This window comes from Plecotus auritus, assembly GCF_963455305.1.
Source record: "Plecotus auritus genome assembly, chromosome: X".
Classification (NCBI taxonomy): domain Eukaryota; kingdom Metazoa; phylum Chordata; class Mammalia; order Chiroptera; family Vespertilionidae; genus Plecotus; species Plecotus auritus.
Genome location: NC_137784.1, coordinates 18,241,163 through 18,261,965, shown reverse-complemented (window position 1 = coordinate 18,261,965; position 20,803 = coordinate 18,241,163). Strand labels below are relative to the sequence as shown.

The window sequence follows — 20,803 nt, the reverse complement described above, 5'->3', positions numbered from 1 at the left end:
AGAAAAGTGCTCCATACCTGAGAAAAATGATGAGGTTCCACAGCAGCTTGGCCAAGGAGCTAAACACAAGGGAAGCCCTGGTAGCATTGCCTAGGCGCCTATGGAAGCCTGTTTCCACCCAGGCCTAACTCTCCCGGAGCTAGAGGCATCTGAATTCAAACCATTCACTTTCTTCTTGTGATGAAAGTAGGCAAGCCCTTTGTTTGAGGGTCTGGAGAGAAACCTGAATGGCCTAGGACTGTAGGCCTAGAGACTGAGACAGCAAAGTCTCCTTGCACTGCTGGGATGGCCTGCTCAGCTAAGCTCTTCCTGGGGGCAGCCTGCCCAGATGCCTGTGTGGAGACCTGCTCAGAAGAGACTTCCAGTGTCCCCTTGTTCACACATTCCTCAGCAAGCAATGAATCACCTCTTGTGTGCAGGTCCCTTTGTGCCAGGGCCAGAGAAGTCCACCGTGGCTGGCAGAGTGAAAGGCTGGTGTGCTGACGCCAGGTCCTGATGCCCAGAGTCTTGGAGTGTTCCCACTAGGGCAGCCTCCTAGGAGGATTAGGACCTTGAGATGATGGTAACCAAGGATCGTTTGGGTGGATCCTAAATGCCATCACACATGTCCCTCTCAGAGAGAGGCAGGTGAGCGTAGATAGAGCAGAAAGAGATGTGAAGACAGCAGCAGAGATGGAAGGGATACAGCCACAAGCCAAGGTCACCAGCCACCGCCAGAAACTGCCAGAGGCCTGGAGTTGATGCTTGCCCCAGTCTCTGGAAGGTACCCATCCTGATCACATTTTCATGCCTTTTAGAGTCCTGTAGGACTATGGCTGGCAGGCTACAAGTGTGTACATTTATGTCACTTTAATCCCCAAAGTCTGAGGTAATCTTTATATTAGCCATACATTTGGGGTTCTTCAGAGAAAAAGAACCAATAGGATGGAGAAAGAGAGGTTGGTTCACAGGATTACAGTAATGGCCAGTCCCACGATCTGCAGGGTGTGCAAGCCAGGTGGGAGTCCTGGGGAGCCAAGGGTTGTATATTCAACTCTCTTGATCATTTGTGCTGCTATGACAAAATATCAGAGACTGGGTGGCATGTAATCAACAGACATTGATTTCTCAGAGTTCTAAAGGCTGGAAGTTTGGTATTATGGTCAAACAAGGACTCATGGATGTGTCCTCACATGGCTAGAGATATTATGTCTTCAACGTGATGGTTAAGGTAGAATGAGGCCATTAGGATAGGCCAGTGGTTGGCAAACTGCAGTTTGCTGAACACCGGGATAGGCCATAATCCAAACTTATGAGATTTTAGGTCATCCATGGCGACATCAGGCTCAGACAAGGGATGGCCAGGAGAAGTGGGAAGCCATTTGCAAGCTAAGGAGAAAGCGCACAGAGCAAACCAAAACTGCCCTTACCTGGACATTGGAATTCCAGCCTCCAGAACTGTGAGAAAATCAATTTCTGTTGATTAACCATCCACTCTGTTGCATATACTCTGGGCAGCCTGAGATAAACAATACTCTGCCTAGGATGCATATTGATTTACTGTATTATCTGCCCTACTAAATTAATTCCTAAAAACATGTTCAGTGGTCCCCTATTTACCCTGTGAGATAAGGATGGCATTTCTGCACTATGGTGATGTGCTCTCCAGAACCACAACAGTGGACCCTAAATAGATGATCTAGACAGGAATCTATCAATGATGCATGCTTCCAAGTTGGGAGAGAGGGACACCACACCCCCTACAATGGCACAGTGGTGGGGGGTTTACACTAAGGAACAGTGAATGAGCAAGTTCTGTGGGAGGCAGTCTGTGGGGTATCAAGAGGTTGAGGTGACCCCTGATTCCCCTACAGTATATAATCACATGGTTTGCCAAGTCCAGAGGATGGTAGGGAAAAGAAACCCATTACTTGAGAATAAATGTGATATGGGCCTTATCCCCTTCAAAAAGATCAATTTGGGGTACGGGACTTTATCAACAAATGAAGAATATACAGGGGAATTTGCTGTTAGGAAATCTGACAACCTGTTGGTTTTAAGGCATAGCAAGGCAGAACATATTATCAGGCCTTCATTTTGGACCTTTCACCACAGTGCAGTTTTCTATGCAAATATTTTCTCTCTCAACTCAGACATCTCATCTGAGTTTCTGTCTTCTGCTCACCACCTCGTAGCCTAACTGACAAGGATGTCTCAGAGGCTGACTTTCAGTGTCCCCAAATCTAAACTGCCTTGATTCAGACAGTTCACACTTACTCCTGTCACCTGGAACACCTCCGGAATCACCTACCCTTTTAAGTTTCCTATGAGGCATACAGAGTATCTGAACGTCCTCTTTAGGTGATTGAGACTCCTAGCTAACAAAGTTCTATGAAGGGAGGCTGGGTCTTTATCTCACCATCTTCAGTACTGATACATGGCTTTCCTAAAAACATATGTTCAGTTAGGTTTGTGGAATAGAAGAGAAAAGGTATAAGAGATCTTTTATATTAAGATTTATTATATCCTACACCCTTGAGTAAGCTAATCATATAGAGGTATGAAAGGAGTTTACAACAGAAATGATGGTAAAGACAAAGGAGAATCAAGGTGGATGAAATTATATCTTTTTCCTATTCTATTGTTTCAACTACATTATTTTGGGATTGTTTCCCCTGATGTCAGATATTTTTTTCAAGACAAAAATGAATCCTTAGATTTACTAGTTGTGGAGACACCCCTGGACCAGGCCATGGAACATTTCCTGCCAGTGGTATCAGTGTCAGCCCCGGCTGCCCATCTGGCTTGTGCTCTTTCTACCTCCTCCCTCAAAGATGCTTCATATTGTGATGAGAAGGCACATGGAATCCTATTATTGAGCTTAGGTCAAAATTCCAGGATTTTCAACTTTGTTGTTTCTGTGTAAGTTTTGGGCCCCGGAGGAACTCATAGCATGGAGGATGACTGTGGGGAACCTGTCAGTATTCCATGTACTCCACCTTCACTAGATCTTTGGTGATAAGCTTCCTAGATTCCCAATTGATGTAGTGTTTCCTCCCAGGGTACACTCACATGCCTCCACTCTAAAAACCCACAGAGCTCCTGTGCCTTGGGAAAACTTCAGGCTGTATCCTGCCAGTCCTGCCTCAGGCATACGGAGGTGACCATAGGGGCTGGCAGTGTTTGAGTTTGAGGAGTCTGTTATTTCACATTCAAGAGCATCATTCAACTGGTGGCAAGCCATGGGACCAAAAAGAATAAAGTGAAGGATACCCTCAGCTCATCAACCCAGTGCAGGTATTCCCACTATTGACTGTTCAGTGGTGGGTTTTCTGTCCTGGTTTCTTTGGGGCCCGCAATCCTCACTAAGCATACACAATTGGCTTCATATCTGGCCTTGTGTCCCCACTCCTTCAGTTGAATAGTGGCTACAAATTCAAACTAAAGATTTCACCTCCACTAGACCACGTAAAATAAGTGTTGGGATAGTTAAAGCTTGCTATCCCTATCCTGGGTCTTTAAGCACCTAAAGCCAAAGCCGCTGTGGGGTCAGATGCATAGTCATCCCTTCTATTTAAGGGTGGATGTACCCTCTGCCCATGCTTTGAGCCACCACACCCATGTTCTAAGATTCCTCCATGACCCTTAGGCCTGCCCCTAATTTTAAGTCCAGGACCACTTTAATGGCACTACAGGAATATGAGGATCTCCTGATCTGGACATACCTGTTATTGGATTATTGAGGCCGAGTAGGAAATTACTTTATGGTGTACTCAATATTGGGGGGGTGTGGTTGCTTAGGACCTCATAGTGTTCACCTTGGCTTGTGGAAAACCTAGAAATCCTCCCACTACTGGCCTCAGGCCATACCTTTAACACCAAGTCCCTCACCCTCTTTATGACACCATAGGAGGGTGTGATTGCATCATCACATCATGCCAACAATGCCAAGATATCTCATGGCAGCAGCAAGGGCAGGGTCCTCTGGGGACCTCAGAGTTCTGAAAAGAATAGGTTGCTCACCTTGACTACTGAAAGATGCTAGGAACTCCTTCCTTTCATTACCTGAGGACCCTCCCCTCAGAACAAGGCCCTCACATCTCTGACACCCTCTTTACAGAGTGAGTCTAAGGGCCCTGCCTAAGGAATGTTAGGAATAATGGCTTGGGCAATCTCTGTGCCACCTCATGGTCTTAGTGTCTATGTTCCCCAGAGATGTAATTCATGGATCTGCCCTTATTTCCTGACAAGGCCTTGATCTCCTTCCTGTGCTCACGCAGGTCTCACAGCTGCAGGCCAATGCCCTCACCTCCTGAGGAGCCATAGAAGGAAAGGTCAGGGAATGCACATGAGGCTCTCCTGCTATTGCCCATGCAGGTGTGACATCAGGATTCAGGCTCTGTGGGGCCTCTCTGTTCAGGGTAAGGGTGTGCCCTTAGTCCTCACTCAGGATCCTTCCCTTGACTCCTGGCAGGCCCCTGGAACTCCTCTTTCTTTCACCTTAACATGACCCATGTACACCAAAGCTCTCATGTCCCTGAGAACCCTGAAATTTATTGAGTGGATTCTCAATCTGACAGCCATTCCATGGCTTTTTCGGTCTGAGAGGAGACATCAGCCATTATCTCTGTGGCTCCCCTGTACTCATTCATCAGAATCCTCCTCTTGATTCCCGTCTGTCCTGTGAAAAGCCTTTTTATAAATGCTATATCCTTGAGAATTATTTTCTAGTGTCCCTATTGTAAACCGAGAATAGGTTGGTTTCATACCAGGAGTGTTTTGGGATGGAGTTGCTGCAGCCAAGCTAGGGAGCAGAGGACAAGTGATGTGCTGTCAGAGAAAACACGCTGAACTCTTCCTCCCTTTCAGTAGCCATACTTAGCCTCTTAGCTAACTTCGCTTCTAAGAGTTTTACTCTCTACAGAGGGGCTGAGCCAAGTGACTGTGATCTCTGTGCTTTAGTGGTTTACTGATATTTGCCTTGTAGATTTTGATGTTATCCCTGAGTACCATCTTTTTCTTTCTTTATTCATATCTCACATATATTTAGGTCATTTTATTGCTTGTTCCTGGGGCTGTGGTTTTCAAATCAATATATTGAGTATGAAGTCCTGCTTTTTGACAGAAGTACATTTTGAAATCCAGAGCAGGAAAATGAATTAAGTGGCATGTGGTGTACCACAGACTTGAAGGAGTGCCAGAGGATGTGCTCTAGAGGAATTAAGTGCCATGCTTAAGTCCTACTATGTCAGTTATAGCCTTGAATGTGAGACTATTCTAAGTTCTTTATCTACAAAATGAATCTGGTAGTCTTTCACACAGGACTGTGGATATTCACTTGTGATGAATATAAACCATATGGCAAAGTATTAGGTGAATTTGGTGCTTGTAATCTATGGCAGTTATCTCTAAGATGCTTTGACCCCAGATGATAACCACCTTTCATCACAGAATTTAATTTCCATGCTCTATTACAGAACATGGAACTGTATAAAAGTTAGAAAACCACATCAGGCAAAATGTTGCTACCAAGTAGAACTAAGTAGAATTTCCCCTATAGAGCATTTGTTGTTTAATATGGATGTGGGGATATCTTCTCTGGCAAGATGCAACTCAATGTTCATTAGTCCCAAGGACCAACCACTTGTCTTCCAAACGAACCCTAATTTTATGAATTTCATTGCCATCATAAATAGAGCCTGCCCGTCCTTTTTGCCAAGTGAAACTCAAATTCTCTACATGAAGTGCCATTTTCATGGAGTGAGATCAGGCTCTGCTAGCCCATGAAAAGTCAGATTTTCCAGTGGCTCGGTGGCATTTCACTTCAAGGGCTATCACACTTATTTTTCAGAAACACTCTAGACATCCTGTGCTCAAAACACCTAGTTTGAGCACTATGTTCTCCTTCCCTGGAGCAAGTGGATTGGACCCCTTCCAGTCTGGCCTCAGGTGAAGATTGCACTCAGCTTTTTCCAGATCCCCAGGTAAAGCTTAAGATCTGTTTTTCATTCCAGGCTTAGTCTCTCAACTCTAAGACCCATTACCTGAGTGTTTGGCCCCTACTTCACAACTCCTCATCTTCATCCAGCCCATCATGCAGCCCAACTGAAAATTACCTGCCCTCCACACCCTCAGGGACTGGATATTTCCAAGGCCAAACCCTGCCTTGCTCACATGATGGACAATAAATTGCTCTCTTCCACACCTCTTCTGTTACTTGTCATTTACTTATTTCTTACATTGGATGACACCATTTGCGATCTATGACCAATGCTGCTGATAGACTCTCTAAATTTTATGGACAGTGGCTATTAGGCTTTTTTTTTCTTATCATCACTAATAATTTTAGATATTTCCAAAGAGCAGATGGCCTAGTAATGCTGGAGGGTAAAAGAAAAGACATGAGCAAGAATTCAAATTTATTAGGATTTATTTTCTCAAAAACTCTGAAGAGATAAGCAAATCCAGGTATATGCTATTTAATTTTATAAGAAAAGAACAAGGAGAATAAAGAACACTAAAAATTAATCAGCCTTTACTTTGTTTGTCCATTTTGTTGTCCCAAATATTTTCATAAGCCCTGTAAAAATCCTATTCCTGTGCCTTGCACTGTAGGAAAAAAAAAAAAAAAACATATTGAAGGCTTTTCAATCAGCTTGTAATAAAAAAAACTCTTAATATTAAATTTCATCTTTAATAAGTGTGACATACATGACATTAAGAAAAATAGATTCTGAAGCAAATAAACCTTTACTTAGAAGGAACAACTTTTGAAAATACATACAACCCTAAAAATTAGTCATCTGCAGAAGAAAAAGAAACCCAACCGCATAAATGTTTTGTTCTCTCCTGAGCCCACTACTCTACTATTCAGAAGGGTGACTGCCCTCCTGAAACTAAAAGTGAAAAGGCTGCCTCAGATCTCCCTAGGTGTGGGAGCAGCTGCTGGACTTCGCCTGGGAAGGAGCCCTGTGCTTGGTAAAAGAGCCAACCATGGCTGCGGCTCTCAACCATGCTTTATCTTCCTCATCTCTCAAGGCCTCATCATACAGGATTGGGAAGGCAGTGGGTGCCTTGTTGAAGATCCTGGCCAGCACCTCCAGCACTTTCATCTTGCTGATATCAGTGTGTGCTCTTTGGCCCCACAGGAACACGTAGCTGGGAGGATTACTGTCAGGAACCTGGCGGCACTCGAGGTACATTTGCTGAACCAGATCCTCGGTGATGAATTGCCTGGGCTCCCCGAAGATGACATGCTTCTTCCCAGGGTGGACCCCGAACACATTCAGGAAATTCCAGATCTCCTCTTCAGTGGCAATGTTGCCATTCATGAAGATCACGCCCAGGATCACCATCACAATAGGGGTCTTGGGCAAGACCTCATCACTGCTCAGGTCTCCCTCAATCGGGAGGCCCAGCTTGCTGAAAAAGGCATAGGTGTGGTTGTTGGGGTTGACTTCCTTGAACTCAAGGCCAAAGACCAGCTCCATGTGCTCAGAAGCTCTCCTCAGGATCTCAGAGAAGTGCTCCTTGTACTTCCTGTTGACAAACTTCAGCAGTGCGTTCTGAGTGATGGGCTCCTTCCTTTTCAGCTTCTCCAGCAGGAACTGCACCACCTTGCTCACCTCCCTGCTTAGAGGATCTTTGCGAGCCTGCAGAGCTGAAATTGCTGCATGGAAGGCACTTGCACTTTCCTCACCTTGGCTCTGGGCAATGGCATCAGATATTGGGCAAGAGACACATGCCTCAGGAGAGCTAGTAGCTGCAGCTCCCTGTGGCTCCTCGGATAGGCCAGGTACAGGGGAGCTCTGGGGAGAATCATCATGTGGAGGAGAGGAGGGGTGCTCTTCAACCTCCCCTGCTGTGACCAGAGCACTCTTGAGACTCTGAGTCTCACTCAGGGCCTGCTGGCGTTTCTCTCGTCTCAGCTTACTCTTCTTTCCCCGAGGCATGAGGACACTGGTCAGGGACAGTGGGCACCCTTCGGGCAGGAGAGGAAGTGATGCTGGCACCTGGAGGAGGGAGAGTGAGATGGTGTGTGCACCCTCAGCAGGGAAATTGCACCTGAGCTTTATCCCAGTCCATGTCTGCAAGGTCTGAGGGCAGTGATCCAGCGACCCAGAGGGCGCCTGTTCTGCCCAGTCTCTGCCCTAAGACCCTGCAGAGGAAGTTAAAGTGTGCCTTAGTCAGAGCCACAGAATCTAACCTGGGTGTTCCCTAGGTGACTATGGGGCTGGCAGAGGGTATACAGGACCCTGGGTTTGGGGATTGCTCCCAGTTCACATTCAGGATCATCAAGTTAAATGTTGGCAAGACATGGGCCCCCACTTCCTTCACTTCTCTGGTGACACTCAAACCTCCATGCTACAAGTTTGTGTTGAGATGCTGCTTCTGGCAGGGGGCACCCAGAACTGACATCGCTATGAGCCTTCTCTGTGATGCATTTTTAGGGTCCTCAGTCCTCATTAGAACTCTCACCTTATCTCCAAGTAGGGCCTCAGAGCCCTACTTTATGCTCTTAGCTTTCCCTTTTCAACTGTTGAGGATGGGTCATTCCTCAGTGCACATGTGGTTTTCCTGCTTGGCACTGCCAGAGCTAGGGTCCTCTGTGTCGGTGCTTGTGGCCTATCTTCCACTGACATCTATAGGTACCCAGGAGCAAGAGGAGGAACTGAGATTGACACGGTCTAGCTGCATTTGCCTGTCTTCTCCCAAATGCAGGGTGCACCCATCCAATGGAGTCCCTGTTATGAGAGGTGCCACAGGATCTCACATCAATCCTGTTTGCCCACTAGATGTGTATCTAGCATGACTCCCTCTGCTGTGTCGTGATCACACTTATCAGGAGAAAGCATTCACCCGCCTGACCCTTGAGCAGGAATTAAGGGGCACTTCTTCTGACAAACCCTGGGCCTATTTGAATGGCAGTATTTAGGGAATCTGAGGTGTTCTCCATGTTAGGGGGTCACTGGTTTTCATACTCATCATGACTCTTCCCATAACCTGGATATCCTGCCTCTGCCAGCCCCTCCCACCAAGGACCTCCACCTCCTTCACTCTCCCTGAGCCTTCGCAGGACCTGCACACACTCCCTCTGCCAGCCCCTCCCACCAAGGCCCCAACCTCCTTTACTCTTCTTGAGTCTTCCCAGGACCTGGACATCCTGCCTGTTCCAGCCTCTCCCACCAAGGTCCCATCTGCCTCACTCTCCCTGAGTCTTCCCAGGACCTGGCAATCCTCCCTCTGTCAGCCCATCCAACCAAGTTCCCACCTCCCTCACTCTCCCTGAATCTTCCCAGGACCTGGACATCCTCCCTCTGCCAGCCCCTCCCAACAATGCCCCCACCACACTCACTCTCCCTGAGTCTACCCAGGACCAGGACATCCTCCCTCTGCTAGCCCCTCCCACCAATGCCCCCACCTCCCTCACTCTCCCTGAGTCTTCTTAGGACCTGCACATCCTCCCTCAGCCAGCCACTCCCACCAAGGCCCCCACCTCCCTCACTCTCCCTGAGTCTTCCCAGGACATGCACATCCTGCCTCTTCCAGCCCCTACCACCAAATCTGACAACTCCCTCACTCTCCCTGACTCTTCCTAGGACCTGGACATCCTCCCTCTGCCAGCACCTCCCACCAAGGCCCCCACCTCCCTCACTCTCCCTGAGTCTTCCCAGGACCTGGACATCCTCCCTCTAACAGCCCCTCCCACGAAGGCCCCCAAATCCCTCACTCTCCCTGGGTCCTCCCAGGACATGGACATCCTCCCTCTGTCAGCCCCTCCCACCAAGTCCCCCACCTCCCTCACACTCCATGAGTCTTCCCAGGACCTGGAGAGCCTCCCTCTGCCAGCCCCTATAACCAAGGCCCCTACCTCCCACAACCTCCATGAGTCTTCCCAGGATCTGGACATCCTCCCTCTGCCAGCCCCTCTCACCAAGGCCCCTACCTCCCTCACTCTCCATGAGTCTTCCCAGGACCTGGACATCCTCCCTCTGCCAGCCCCTCTCACTAGGGACCCCATCTCCCTCACTCTCCATGAGTCTTCCCAGGACCTGGACATCCTCCCTCTGTCAGCCCCTCCCACAAAGGCCCCACCTCACTCACTCTCCCTGAGAGTTTGCAGGACCTAGACATCCTCCCTCTGCCAGCCCTCCCACGAAGGCCGCCACCTCCCTCACTCTCCCTGAATATTCCCAGTACCTGGACATCCTGCCATTTCCAGCCTCTCCCACCAAGGCCCCACCTCCCTCACTCTCCCTGAGCCTTCCCAGGACCTGGACATCCTCCCTCTGTCAGCCCCTCCCACAAAGGCCCCACCTCACTCACTCTCCCTGAGAGTTTGCAGGACCTAGACATCCTCCCTCTGCCAGCCCTCCCACGAAGGCCGCCACCTCCCTCACTCTCCCTGAATATTCCCAGGACCTGGACATCCTCCCTCTGTCAGCCACTCTAACCAAGTTCCCACCTACCTAACTCTCGATGAGTCTTCCTAGGACCTGGACATCTTCCCTCTGCCAGCCCCTCCCACCAAGAGCCCACCTCCATCACTCTCCCTGAGTCTTCCCAGGACCTGGATATCCTCCCTCTGCCAGCCCCTCTCACTAGGGACCCCATCTCCCTCACTCTCCATGAGTCTTCCCAGGACCTGGACTTCCTCCCTCTACCAGCCCATCCCACCAAGGCCCCCACCTCCCTAACTCTCCATGAATCTTCCCAGGACATGGACATCCTCCCTCTGTCAGCCCCTCCCACCAAGGCCCCACCTCCCTAACTCTCGATGAGTCTTCCTAGGACCTGGACATCTTCCCTCTGCCAGCCCCTCCCACCAAGAGCCCACCTCCATCACTCTCCCTGAGTCTTCCCAGGACGTGGACATCCTCCCTCTGCCAGTTCCTCCCACTAAGGCCCCCACCTCCCTCACCCTCCCTGAGTCTTCCCAGGACCTGGACATCCTCCCTCTGCCAACCCCTCTCACTAGGGACCCCATCTCCCTCACTCTCCATGAGTCTTCCCAGGACCTGGACTTCCTCCCTCTACCAGCCCATCCCACCAAGGCCCCCACCTCCCTAACTCTCCATGAATCTTCCCAGGACATGGACATCCTCCCTCTGTCAGCCCCTCCCACCAAGGCCCCACCTCCTTAACTAACCCTGAGACTTCCCAGGACCTGGACATCCTCCCACTGTCAGCCCCTCCCAACAAGGCCCCACCTCCCTCACACTCCATGAGTCTTCCCAGGACCTGGAGAGCCTCCCTCTGCCAGCCCCTATCAACAAGACCCCTACCTCCCTCACTCTCCATGAGTCTTCCCAGGACCTGGACATCCTCCCTCTGCTATCCCCTCTAACTAGGGACCCCATCTCCCTCACTCTCCATGAGTCTTCCCAGGACCTGGACATCCTCCCTCTGCCAGCCCATCCCACCAAGGCCCCACCTCCTTAACTCTCCCTGAGACTTCCCAGGACCTGGACATCCTCCCTCTGCCAGCCCCTCCCACCAAGGCCGCCACCTCCCTCACTCTCCCTGAATCTTCCCAGGACCTGAACATCCTTCAATTTCCAGCCCCTCCCACCAAGGCCCAACCTCCCTCACTCTCCCTGAGCCTTCCCAGGACCTGCACACACTCCCTCTGCCAGCCCCTCCCACCAAGGCCCCCACCTACCTCACTCTCCCTGAGCCTTCCCAGGACCTGGCAATCCTCCCTCTGTCAGCCCCTCCCACCACATTCCCACCTCCCTAAGATTCCCTGAGTCTTCCCAGGACCTGGACATCCTCCCTCTGTCAGCCACTCTAACCAAGTTCCCACCTCCCTATCTCTTGAAGAGTCTTCCTAGGACCTGGACATCTTCCCTCTGCCAGCCCCTCCCACCAAGAGCCCACCTCCATCACTCTCCCTGAGTCTTCCCAGGACGTGGACATCCTCCCTCTGCCAGTTCCTCCCACTAAGGCCCCCACCTGCCTCACCCTCCCTGAGTCTTCCCAGGACCTGGACATCCTCCCTCTGCCAGCCCCACTCACTAGGGACCCCATCTCCCTCACTCTCCATGAGTCTTCCCAGGACCTGGACATCCTCCCTCTGCCAGCCCATCCCACCAAGACCCCCACCTCCCTAACTCTCCATGAATCTTCCCAGGACCTGGACAACCTCCCTCTGTCAGCCCCTCGTACCAAGGCCCCACCTCCCTCACTCTCCTTGAGACTTCCCAGGACCTGGACATCCTCCTTCTGCCACCCACTCCCACCAAGGCCCCCACCTCCCTCACTCTCCCTGAATCTTCCCAGTACCTGGACATCTTGCCATTTCCAGCCTCTCCCACCAAGGCCCCACCTCCCTAAGATTCCCTGAGTCTTCCCAGGACCTGGACATCCTCCCTCTGTCAGCCACTCTAACCAAGTTCCCACCTCCCTAACTCTCGATGAGTCTTCCTAGGACCTGGACATCTTCCCTCTGCCAGCCCCTCCTACCAAGAGCCCACCTCCATCACTCTCCCTGAGTCTTCCCAGGACCTGGACATCCTCCCTCTGCCAGACACTCTCACCAAGGCCCCTACCTCCCTCACTCTCCATGAGTCTTCCCAGGACCTGGACATCCTCCCTCTGCCAGCCCCTCTCACTAGGGACCCCATCTCCCTCACTCTCCATGAGTCTTCCCAGGACCTGGACATCCTTCCTCTGCCAGCCATCCCACCAAGGCCCCCACCTCCCTAACTCTCCATGAGTCTTCCCAGGACCTGGACATCCTCCCTCTGCCAGCCCCTCCCACCAAGGCCCCACCTCCCTTACTGTCCCTTAGTCTTCCCAGGATATGCACATCCAGCCTAACCCAGCCCCTCCCACCAAGGCCCCCACCTCCCTCACTCTCCCTGGATCTTCCAGGACCTGGACATCCTCCCTCCTCCAGTCCCTCCCAACAAGGCCCCACCTCCCTCAATCTCCCTGAATCTTCCCAGGACATGCACATCCTGCCTCTTCAAGCCTCTCCCACCAAGGCCCAACCTCCCTCACTCTCCCTGAGCCTTCCAAGGACCTGGACATCCTCCCTCTGCCAGCCCCTCCCACCAAGGTCCTCACCTCCCTCACTCTCCCTGAGACTTCCCAGGACCTGGCAATCCTCCCTCCAAGCCCCTCCCACCAAGTTCCCACCTCCCTAAGATTCCCTGAGTCTTCCCATGACATGGACATCCTCCCTCTGTCAGCCACTCTAACCAAGTTCCCACCTCCCTAACTCTCGATGAGTCTTCCTAGGACCTGGACATCTTCCCTCTGCCAGCCCCTCCCACCAAGAGCCCACCTCCCTCACTCTCCCTGAGTCTTCCCAGGACCTGGACATCCTCCCACTGCCAGCCCCTCACACCAAGGCCCCCACCTCCCTAACTCTCCATGAGTCTTCAAAGGACCTTGACATCCTCCCTCTGCCAGCCCCACCCACCAAGGCCCCACCTCCCTTACTCTCCCTGAGTCTTCCCAGGACATGCACATCCTGCCTCTTTCACCCTCTCCCACCAAGGCCCCCACCTCCCTCACTCTCCCTGAGTCTTCCCAGGACCTGGACATCCTGCCTCTTTCACCCTCTCCCACCAAGGCCCCCACCTCCCTCACTCTCCCTAAGTCTTCCCAGGACATGCACATCCTGCCTCTTTCACCCTCTCCCACCAAGACCCCCACCTCCCTCACACTTCCTGAGTCTTCCCAGGACCTGGACATCCTCCCTCTGCCAGCCCCTCCCACCAAGTTCCCCACCTCCCTCACTCTCCCTGAGTCTTCCCAGGACCTGGACATCCTCCCTCTGCCAGCCCCTCCCACCAAGGCCCCCACCTCCCTCACACTTCCTGAGTCTTCCCAGGACCTGGACATCCTCCCTCTGCCAGCCCCTCCCACCAAGTTCCCCACCTCATTCACTCTCCCTAAGTCTATGCAGAACCTGGACATCCTCCCTCTGCCAGCCCCTCCCACTAATGCCCACACTTTCCAGACTCTCCTGGAGTCACAGGGACTCAGGAGCTGGGTTTTTAGACCTGAATGGAACCTCCTAGGCCCATGCCTCAACCAGGGCTATGGGAGCCCTCCGTCTGGGGTGCTCTCACTCCCCCAAAGGATCCTTCTTTTCCCTGTCCATGGTCTGAGATGTCTCTGTCAACCCGAGCCAAGCCAGAGTCCAACAACTGGCCTTCATTTGCTGAGACCCCGCCCGCGGGAAGCCAGGGCCTTTGGGCCTGGAGGCCATGCTGGGGTCTCCGGGGCCGAGAGCAGGGGCAGTGGTTCAGCCCTTGGCGGCCCCCTCTTTCCAGGGAAAAGGGACTGGAGTTGCTGGGGAAGCGTCCCCTGTCCGCACTCAGCACCCCTCGCACCTTGACACTGACTGGACTGGCTCTGCTCCCTCTGCTCGGCCTGGGCAGCAGCCGTTAGTCGGGCCTCGTCCTCGAGCGGGCTTCGATGGCAGCTGGGCCCGGCACTTCCGGTCAGCGGGGGCTGGGGGGGGGCACCGGAAGGGGCAGAGTCCCACAGATCCACGTGGGCCTTGCGTGGGCCCTGCGCAGGTGCGAGGCCTTCCCCGGGGCTCTCCTTCATCATCTGTCCTCAGAACCAGGCTCTCAGTTCCCTCAGAACCCAGTAGGAAGTCTTAGGGGCCTGAGCTCAGCCGCCAGGCCTGGCGCCTCCCAAGACTGACTGGCTGGGTGCTCCCCACAGTCCTCTCTTGATGTCGTCCCTTGACTCCTGGTCGGTGCTGGGCTACCTCCCCTCTGCTCCCCTGAGTCCAGCCCCTCACATCAATGACCTCAACTCCCTGCGACTCCTGATCTATTGCAGGTTCCTCTCTTCGGGCCTCTCCTGCCTGAGGCCTCCCAGACAAGGCTGCAGGGCAGGAGAATCCAGTGGGTTCCTGGGCCCGGGGGTAGACAACCTGCTCCCTTTCTGAACTTAACGCCCTGCTTTCCTGACCACGTTCCTCTAGCACCCAGTGGGAACGTGGGGTGCTCCTTAGCTTGACAGCTCAGACTGGGCCCTCTCTGGCCTGACATCATTTGTCATTGCCCACATTTTCTAAAATGCATGATGTGCAATTCCTGTGCTACTTGCTATTCTCCTTGAATCTGTGCTGACGGTCTATTAAGATGATCCTATAAAAGCCCAGTCCTCATCCACTAACAGCATTTCAGGTGCTTATAGCACAGACTCTGCACTCAGACCATCCCAAATGTTGGTCCTCATAGTGCCCCATGGTCGCTCCTGGCATATGGGCTCTGGGGTGCTGTCTCAGGTTCCTTCTGTGAAGCACTAGAAAGGCTTCCTCCCAGGGTATCCTGGAAGAATCAAGGGTTGAGCCTCAAAATCTTCCTCCAGTCGATCCTCTCTATCTGCCTTTATTGCTACCTACAGACCAGTCGACCAGTCTCAACCTCAAGTCTGTCCCCCCACCTGCCTGCACACACGTTCTAGTTAAACACTGAGCTAGGGTTCCCCAGCACTTTGTCATACTTGATGGTGCTTTCCTCCTATCCTCAAAATCATTTTTGTTATTTCTTCTTCAATTTTTTCCAGGGATGTTATGGGGTATGGGAAACAGCAGCCTGAGCTTGGTTGTCACCTTTGCAGTTATAGGTTAGGAAGTAAGTCTGTAAATATCTTCAGGAGAATTAACATATTTACAATGCTCTCTTTCCCTCCATTAAACATAGTATTCTGCTCTGAGACGTCTTTTTCATAAGCGTATCAGTAAGGTTTTACAGTTGCTCTAAAAAAGACTTGTACATTTCTGCTCGGTTTTCTCTTAGATATGTTACATATAATATTGCTGTGAATGGTATATTTTGCATTACATGTTATTTGTTGGCAGTTTGGTTTGACCATGGTCCTGATTCTGCTTAATGATTTTCCATACATTAATTTTCCGAAGTTCCTTAAAATTTGCATTTTTGCACTATTTTCTTTGTAGTTTTTAATAAGGAGATAATAGTTTTTCCATTATTATCTCTTCCTATGCACTATTCTTACCTTTTATTTACTTTGATGTTTGTACTCTTTTATAATAGCTGTGTAATACCCATGTATTTTTATTGAGTTCTAAACTGTGTATTAAATGCCAAGCATCTTTGTCCTCCTCTGAACTCTATTGGTTATGTTCATAATGATTCACCATGTAGAGCTTGAAAAATGGAAATTCTGTCATAATGAAACCTTGCTAAAAGATATCATGAACTGGTGTGAATTTTTGCCAATGACTGTTTCTTTACTCCTACAAATTGTCACATGTTTTTTTAAAACTATTTTCTTTGGCAAATGGAGTGATTTGTAATTTATGGTATTTTCTAATGTATATTAACTGCTATGTTGGAAATACTGTGAATGTATGTACAGTATTTGTGACTATTTGATGTTGGCTTAGGTGATGTTTTATTGAGGCATCCTCATCTGGTCTTTGTATGCAGCGTGGTAGCCTGGTAAATTGGTTGAATAACTCCCAATCTTTTGTAAGGTTGAGAAAAGTTTATCTGAGATGGTAATTCATTTTTCCTTTGCCGTTTTGTGTTATCAAGTACCTAAACCTGGCTGGTCTTGCAGTATTTTTATGTAGCCTTGGGTAAGAGTGTAGTTTCTGTTTTTGACATATTGTTGGAGATTTCTATTTTTCTGTGGACCTATGTAACCATTTATTTTTTGCCTAAAATGGTCCATTTGAATCTTCAAATAAAAGGCATGACATTTAAATAAAATCCTCTTATTGCAGATATTCTCAAACATATACCACAGTACAGAGAATAGAATAATTAACCCAGTTACCTGGCATACATCTACAACAATCTTCCACTTTTATAGGAAGAATCTTGTTCATATTAAGGTTAAGTATTTGTTTGGTTATTGACAAGCACACTCTAGAGATAACAATATGCACTTCCATTAGGAGATATATGATGTCTGTTTTCTCCCTTGTGGTGATGGGGATCATCGTCTTTATCCATAAACCCACTAGGGACTGCTAGTTCTATAATTATAAAATTCCTTTGAGTTTATTACCTGAAATTGTCCTTTAGGTATAACTTTGTCCTTGTGCACCTTCCATTATCTTGAGATATTGGTAGCACTACTTTAAAGAGTTCTCTTATAAGTGCTCATTAACTTCCACACTTAATGTTCTCACAATTTATTTTTTCTAGAATCACTTATTTCTGCTTATTCCATATATGATTGTAATAGTTATAAATTTGTCATATGAATCCTCTTAAAGTACTAGCTTTCACTAGTTGTTGGCTCTGCTGTCTTCTAATTCATGGTTTCACATTTATCTCTATTTTCTCCTACCTTCTACTTCTTTGTGTTCAATATGCTATGCTTATGCTAGCTTCTTGAATAGTTTTAATGTTTTAAACATTTTTCTAATGAATCTACTTAATGTAATTACTATCACTATACCGTAGGTACCACCGGGGCTGTTTCCAACAACAGTGCTACAGAGCTTTATGTGTAGTGCTCACATTTTTACAAGTTGAATAAATGTATCTCTCTTAATGCTCTTATAAGTTTTCATTTTTTTCTAGGACAGCAACAGTTTTGTGTTGTTTTTTATGTTTCAGGTTTCAGGTTGTTGGGGTGTATTGTTTTGTTATATTTTACATATTAATGGCTGAAGAAATTTGAACAAACTTACTGCTAGTAACAGAGTTGATTTTTCATAAATAAATGCAAGTTGTCACGTGAAAAATTTAATTATGATAATTGGCCAACTACAGAATTCAGATTATCCAGGAAAACAGAAACTACTCTAAATATGTAACAGTGAGAGGAGTTTTTTCCACAGTCATTATTTATGTATTTTTATTATCCATTAAACAATCATGGTGAAATTGGGCAGAAATATAGTGAGTTTCCACATACCCTTTCCATCCCTTAACCACAGAGTTTCTCCTATGGTAAACGTCTCCTCCTGGCATTAGTATAGTATACATGTTACAATGAAACAGGTACCATTGATACATTATTTTAAGCTAAAGTACACAGCCTACAATAGGGTTTACTCTTTGTGTTGTATGTTCTGTGGGATTTGACAAATGTATATTGACATGTCTCCCTCACATAGAGTAGTTTCACTGCACTAAAACTCCTTGTCCTTTACTTATTCATCCCTCCCTCTAACCATTGGAACTCCTGATCTTTTATACTGTCTCTCCATAGTTTAGCCTTTTAAGGATGTCAAGTAGGTGAAATTATATAGTATATAGCATTTTCAGATGGGCTACTGTCACATAGTAATATGCATGTAGGGGTCCTCTATCTTTTCATGACTTGTTAGATCATTTCTTTTTATTTATTGTTGAACCATATCCCATTGTACACAGATACCACAGTTTATTGATCCATTCCTCTACTGAAGGACATGTTGGTTGTTTTCTAGTTTGGGCACTTATAAATAAAGCTGCTAAAGCATTTGTGTGCAAGCTTTTGCATGGACATAACTTTTTATCTCTGTTGCATAGACACAAAGGAGTGCATTTGGTGCATTGTATGGTAATATTATGTTTACTTTTGTGAGATTCCACTAAACTGTCTTTCCATGAGACTGTACCATTCTGCAATCCCGCCAGCAGTGAGAGAGAGTTCTTGAAGCTCAGCACCTTCTCCAGCATTTGTCCTTGTCAGTGTTTTAGATGTTAGCACTTTTAGTAGATGTGCACTAATGTCTTTTTGTTTTAATTTGCAATTCCCTAATGATATATTATGCTAAGCATCCTTTCATATGCTCATATGTAGAACATTGCTATCATTTCTTCCTAAGGCAGTGGTCGGCAAACCGTGGCTCGCGAGCCACATGAGGCTTGGGAGCAGCGGTTTGCCGCTCTGTTGACTAATGAGTTTGCCAACCACTGGACTAGACTAAACGTTGCTGCGGAAGGTGGAAGCTGTGAGGATTAGGCAATTGTGGCACATTGTGTGCAAAGAGGTAAAGGGTAGTATATGACAGTGGTCGGCAAACTCATTAGTCAACAGAGCAGCAAACCGCTGCTCCCAAGCCTCATGTGGCTCGCGAGCCGTGATTTGCCGACCACTGTCCTAAGGATTTGATCAAATTCATCAGTGAGCCCATCTGAAAATGTTGCTTTCATTTTGGGAGGATTTATTAATTACTGATTCAATTTGTTTAATAGAGGTAGGTCTATTGAGATATCTATTTTCCTTGTGTAAGCTTTGGTCAATTGTGTATTTTGAAAATTGGTCCATTTCATGTAGTTTATCAAATTGTGGGCATAGGAATGGTCGTAAGATTTCTTTTTTAAAAAAATATATTTTATTCATTTTTTACAGAGAGGAAGGGAGAGGGATAGAGAGTCAGAAACATCGATAAGAGAAAAACATTGATCAGCTGCCTCCTGAACACCCACTACTGGGGATGTGCCCGCAACCAAGGTACATGCCCTTGACTGGAATTAAACCTGGGACCCTTCAGTCCTCAGGCTGATGCTCTATCCACTGAGTCAAACCAGTTAGGGCCATAAGATTTCTTTAGTATCATTTTAATGCCCATGGAATCATTAGCTATGGCCTCTGTTTTTTTTTGATATTAGTAATTTCTGTCTTCTCTCTCTTAGTTAACCAGGCTAGTGGTTTATCAATTTTATTATCAACTAGAGGCCTAATGCATGAATTCATGCACAGGTGGGGTCTGGCAGCCCTCCCCAATTGGGGCCAATCAGGCCTGGCTGGCCAGTGGGAGAGGCTGTGGGCATTTGGCCAGCTACCCCTGGCCCCTGGTCAAACTCCTGGTTGAACTCCTGGTCGAACTCCCAGTCGAGGGGACAGTTTGCATATTAGCCTTTATTAAATAGGATTAATATTACCAAAGTATTGGCTTCTGCTTTTACTGATTTCTTCTCTTCACATTTTCATTGTTATGGATTTCTGCTCTAATATTTATTATTTTGCTTCTTCTGTTTACTTAGGAATTGATTTGGTGTTCTTTCTCTAGTTTTATGGTTACTGTTCAGATCGTTAGATTAGAACTTTCCTCTTTTCTAGTATAGGCATTCAATGCTATAACTGTCCCTTCAAATATTGCTTTTGCTCCACCCAAAAATTTTTATAAGTGTGTTTGCATTTCATTGAGTTCAGAATAACGTTTTACATTTCCCTTCTGTGTTCTTCTTTCAGCCATGTGTTATTTAGAAGTATTTTGCTTAGTCTCCAACTATTTGGAGAATTTTTGGCTATGTTTTTGTTATTGATTTAAAATTTGATTCCATTGTGGTCTTAGAGAATACTTTGTGTAATTTATGTTATTTAAATTAAATGATGTTTGTTTTATAGCACAGAATGTTGTGCATCTTGATGTGTTCCCATGTGAGCTTGAAAAAAATGTGTTTTCTGCTGTTGTGCTTCCTAAAAATGTCATTTCAACCCAGTTATCCTGATGATGCTGTTCAAGTCACTTTTATCTCTACTGCTTTTCTGAGTGCTGGATCTGTGAATTACTAAGAGAGTTGTGGTGAAGTATACAATTGTAACAGTGGGTTTGTGCCATCGGTGGTTTTCTCATGTATTTTGACACTGTGTTATTGGTGCACACACATTAAGGAGTGTTACATCTTCTTGGATAATTGGCTCCTTTATGATTACATAATACCCCACTTTAACACTGATACTTTTACTGGATCTGAATTTGATTTTTTGTGTGTGAAATAAATGTTACTATTCCAGCTTCCTGTTCATTTGCATTAGAATGGTGTATATTTTTCCATCTCTTTACTGTAATCTACCTGTATCTTTTCATTTAGGGTGGGTTTCTCAAAGGGACTATATAATAGGGTCTTGTGTTTTTTGTTTTTTGTTTTTTATC

General features: G+C 47.8%; 1 protein-coding gene across 1 annotated transcript in view; it reads right to left on the bottom strand.

Annotated features, from left to right (window-relative positions):
- LOC308239522 (melanoma-associated antigen B1-like) overlaps positions 1 to 7,931 on the bottom strand; it is a gene marked incomplete at both ends in the record, with an annotated part of 51,448 nt that extends 43,517 nt beyond the window's left edge. The window contains one exon of the mRNA XM_080652305.1: positions 7,213 to 7,931. Within this exon, the coding sequence (XP_080508431.1) occupies positions 7,213 to 7,931 (719 nt within the window). The remainder of the gene's footprint in view (positions 1 to 7,212) is intronic.
- Between the last annotated feature and the right edge of the window lie 12,872 nt (positions 7,932 to 20,803).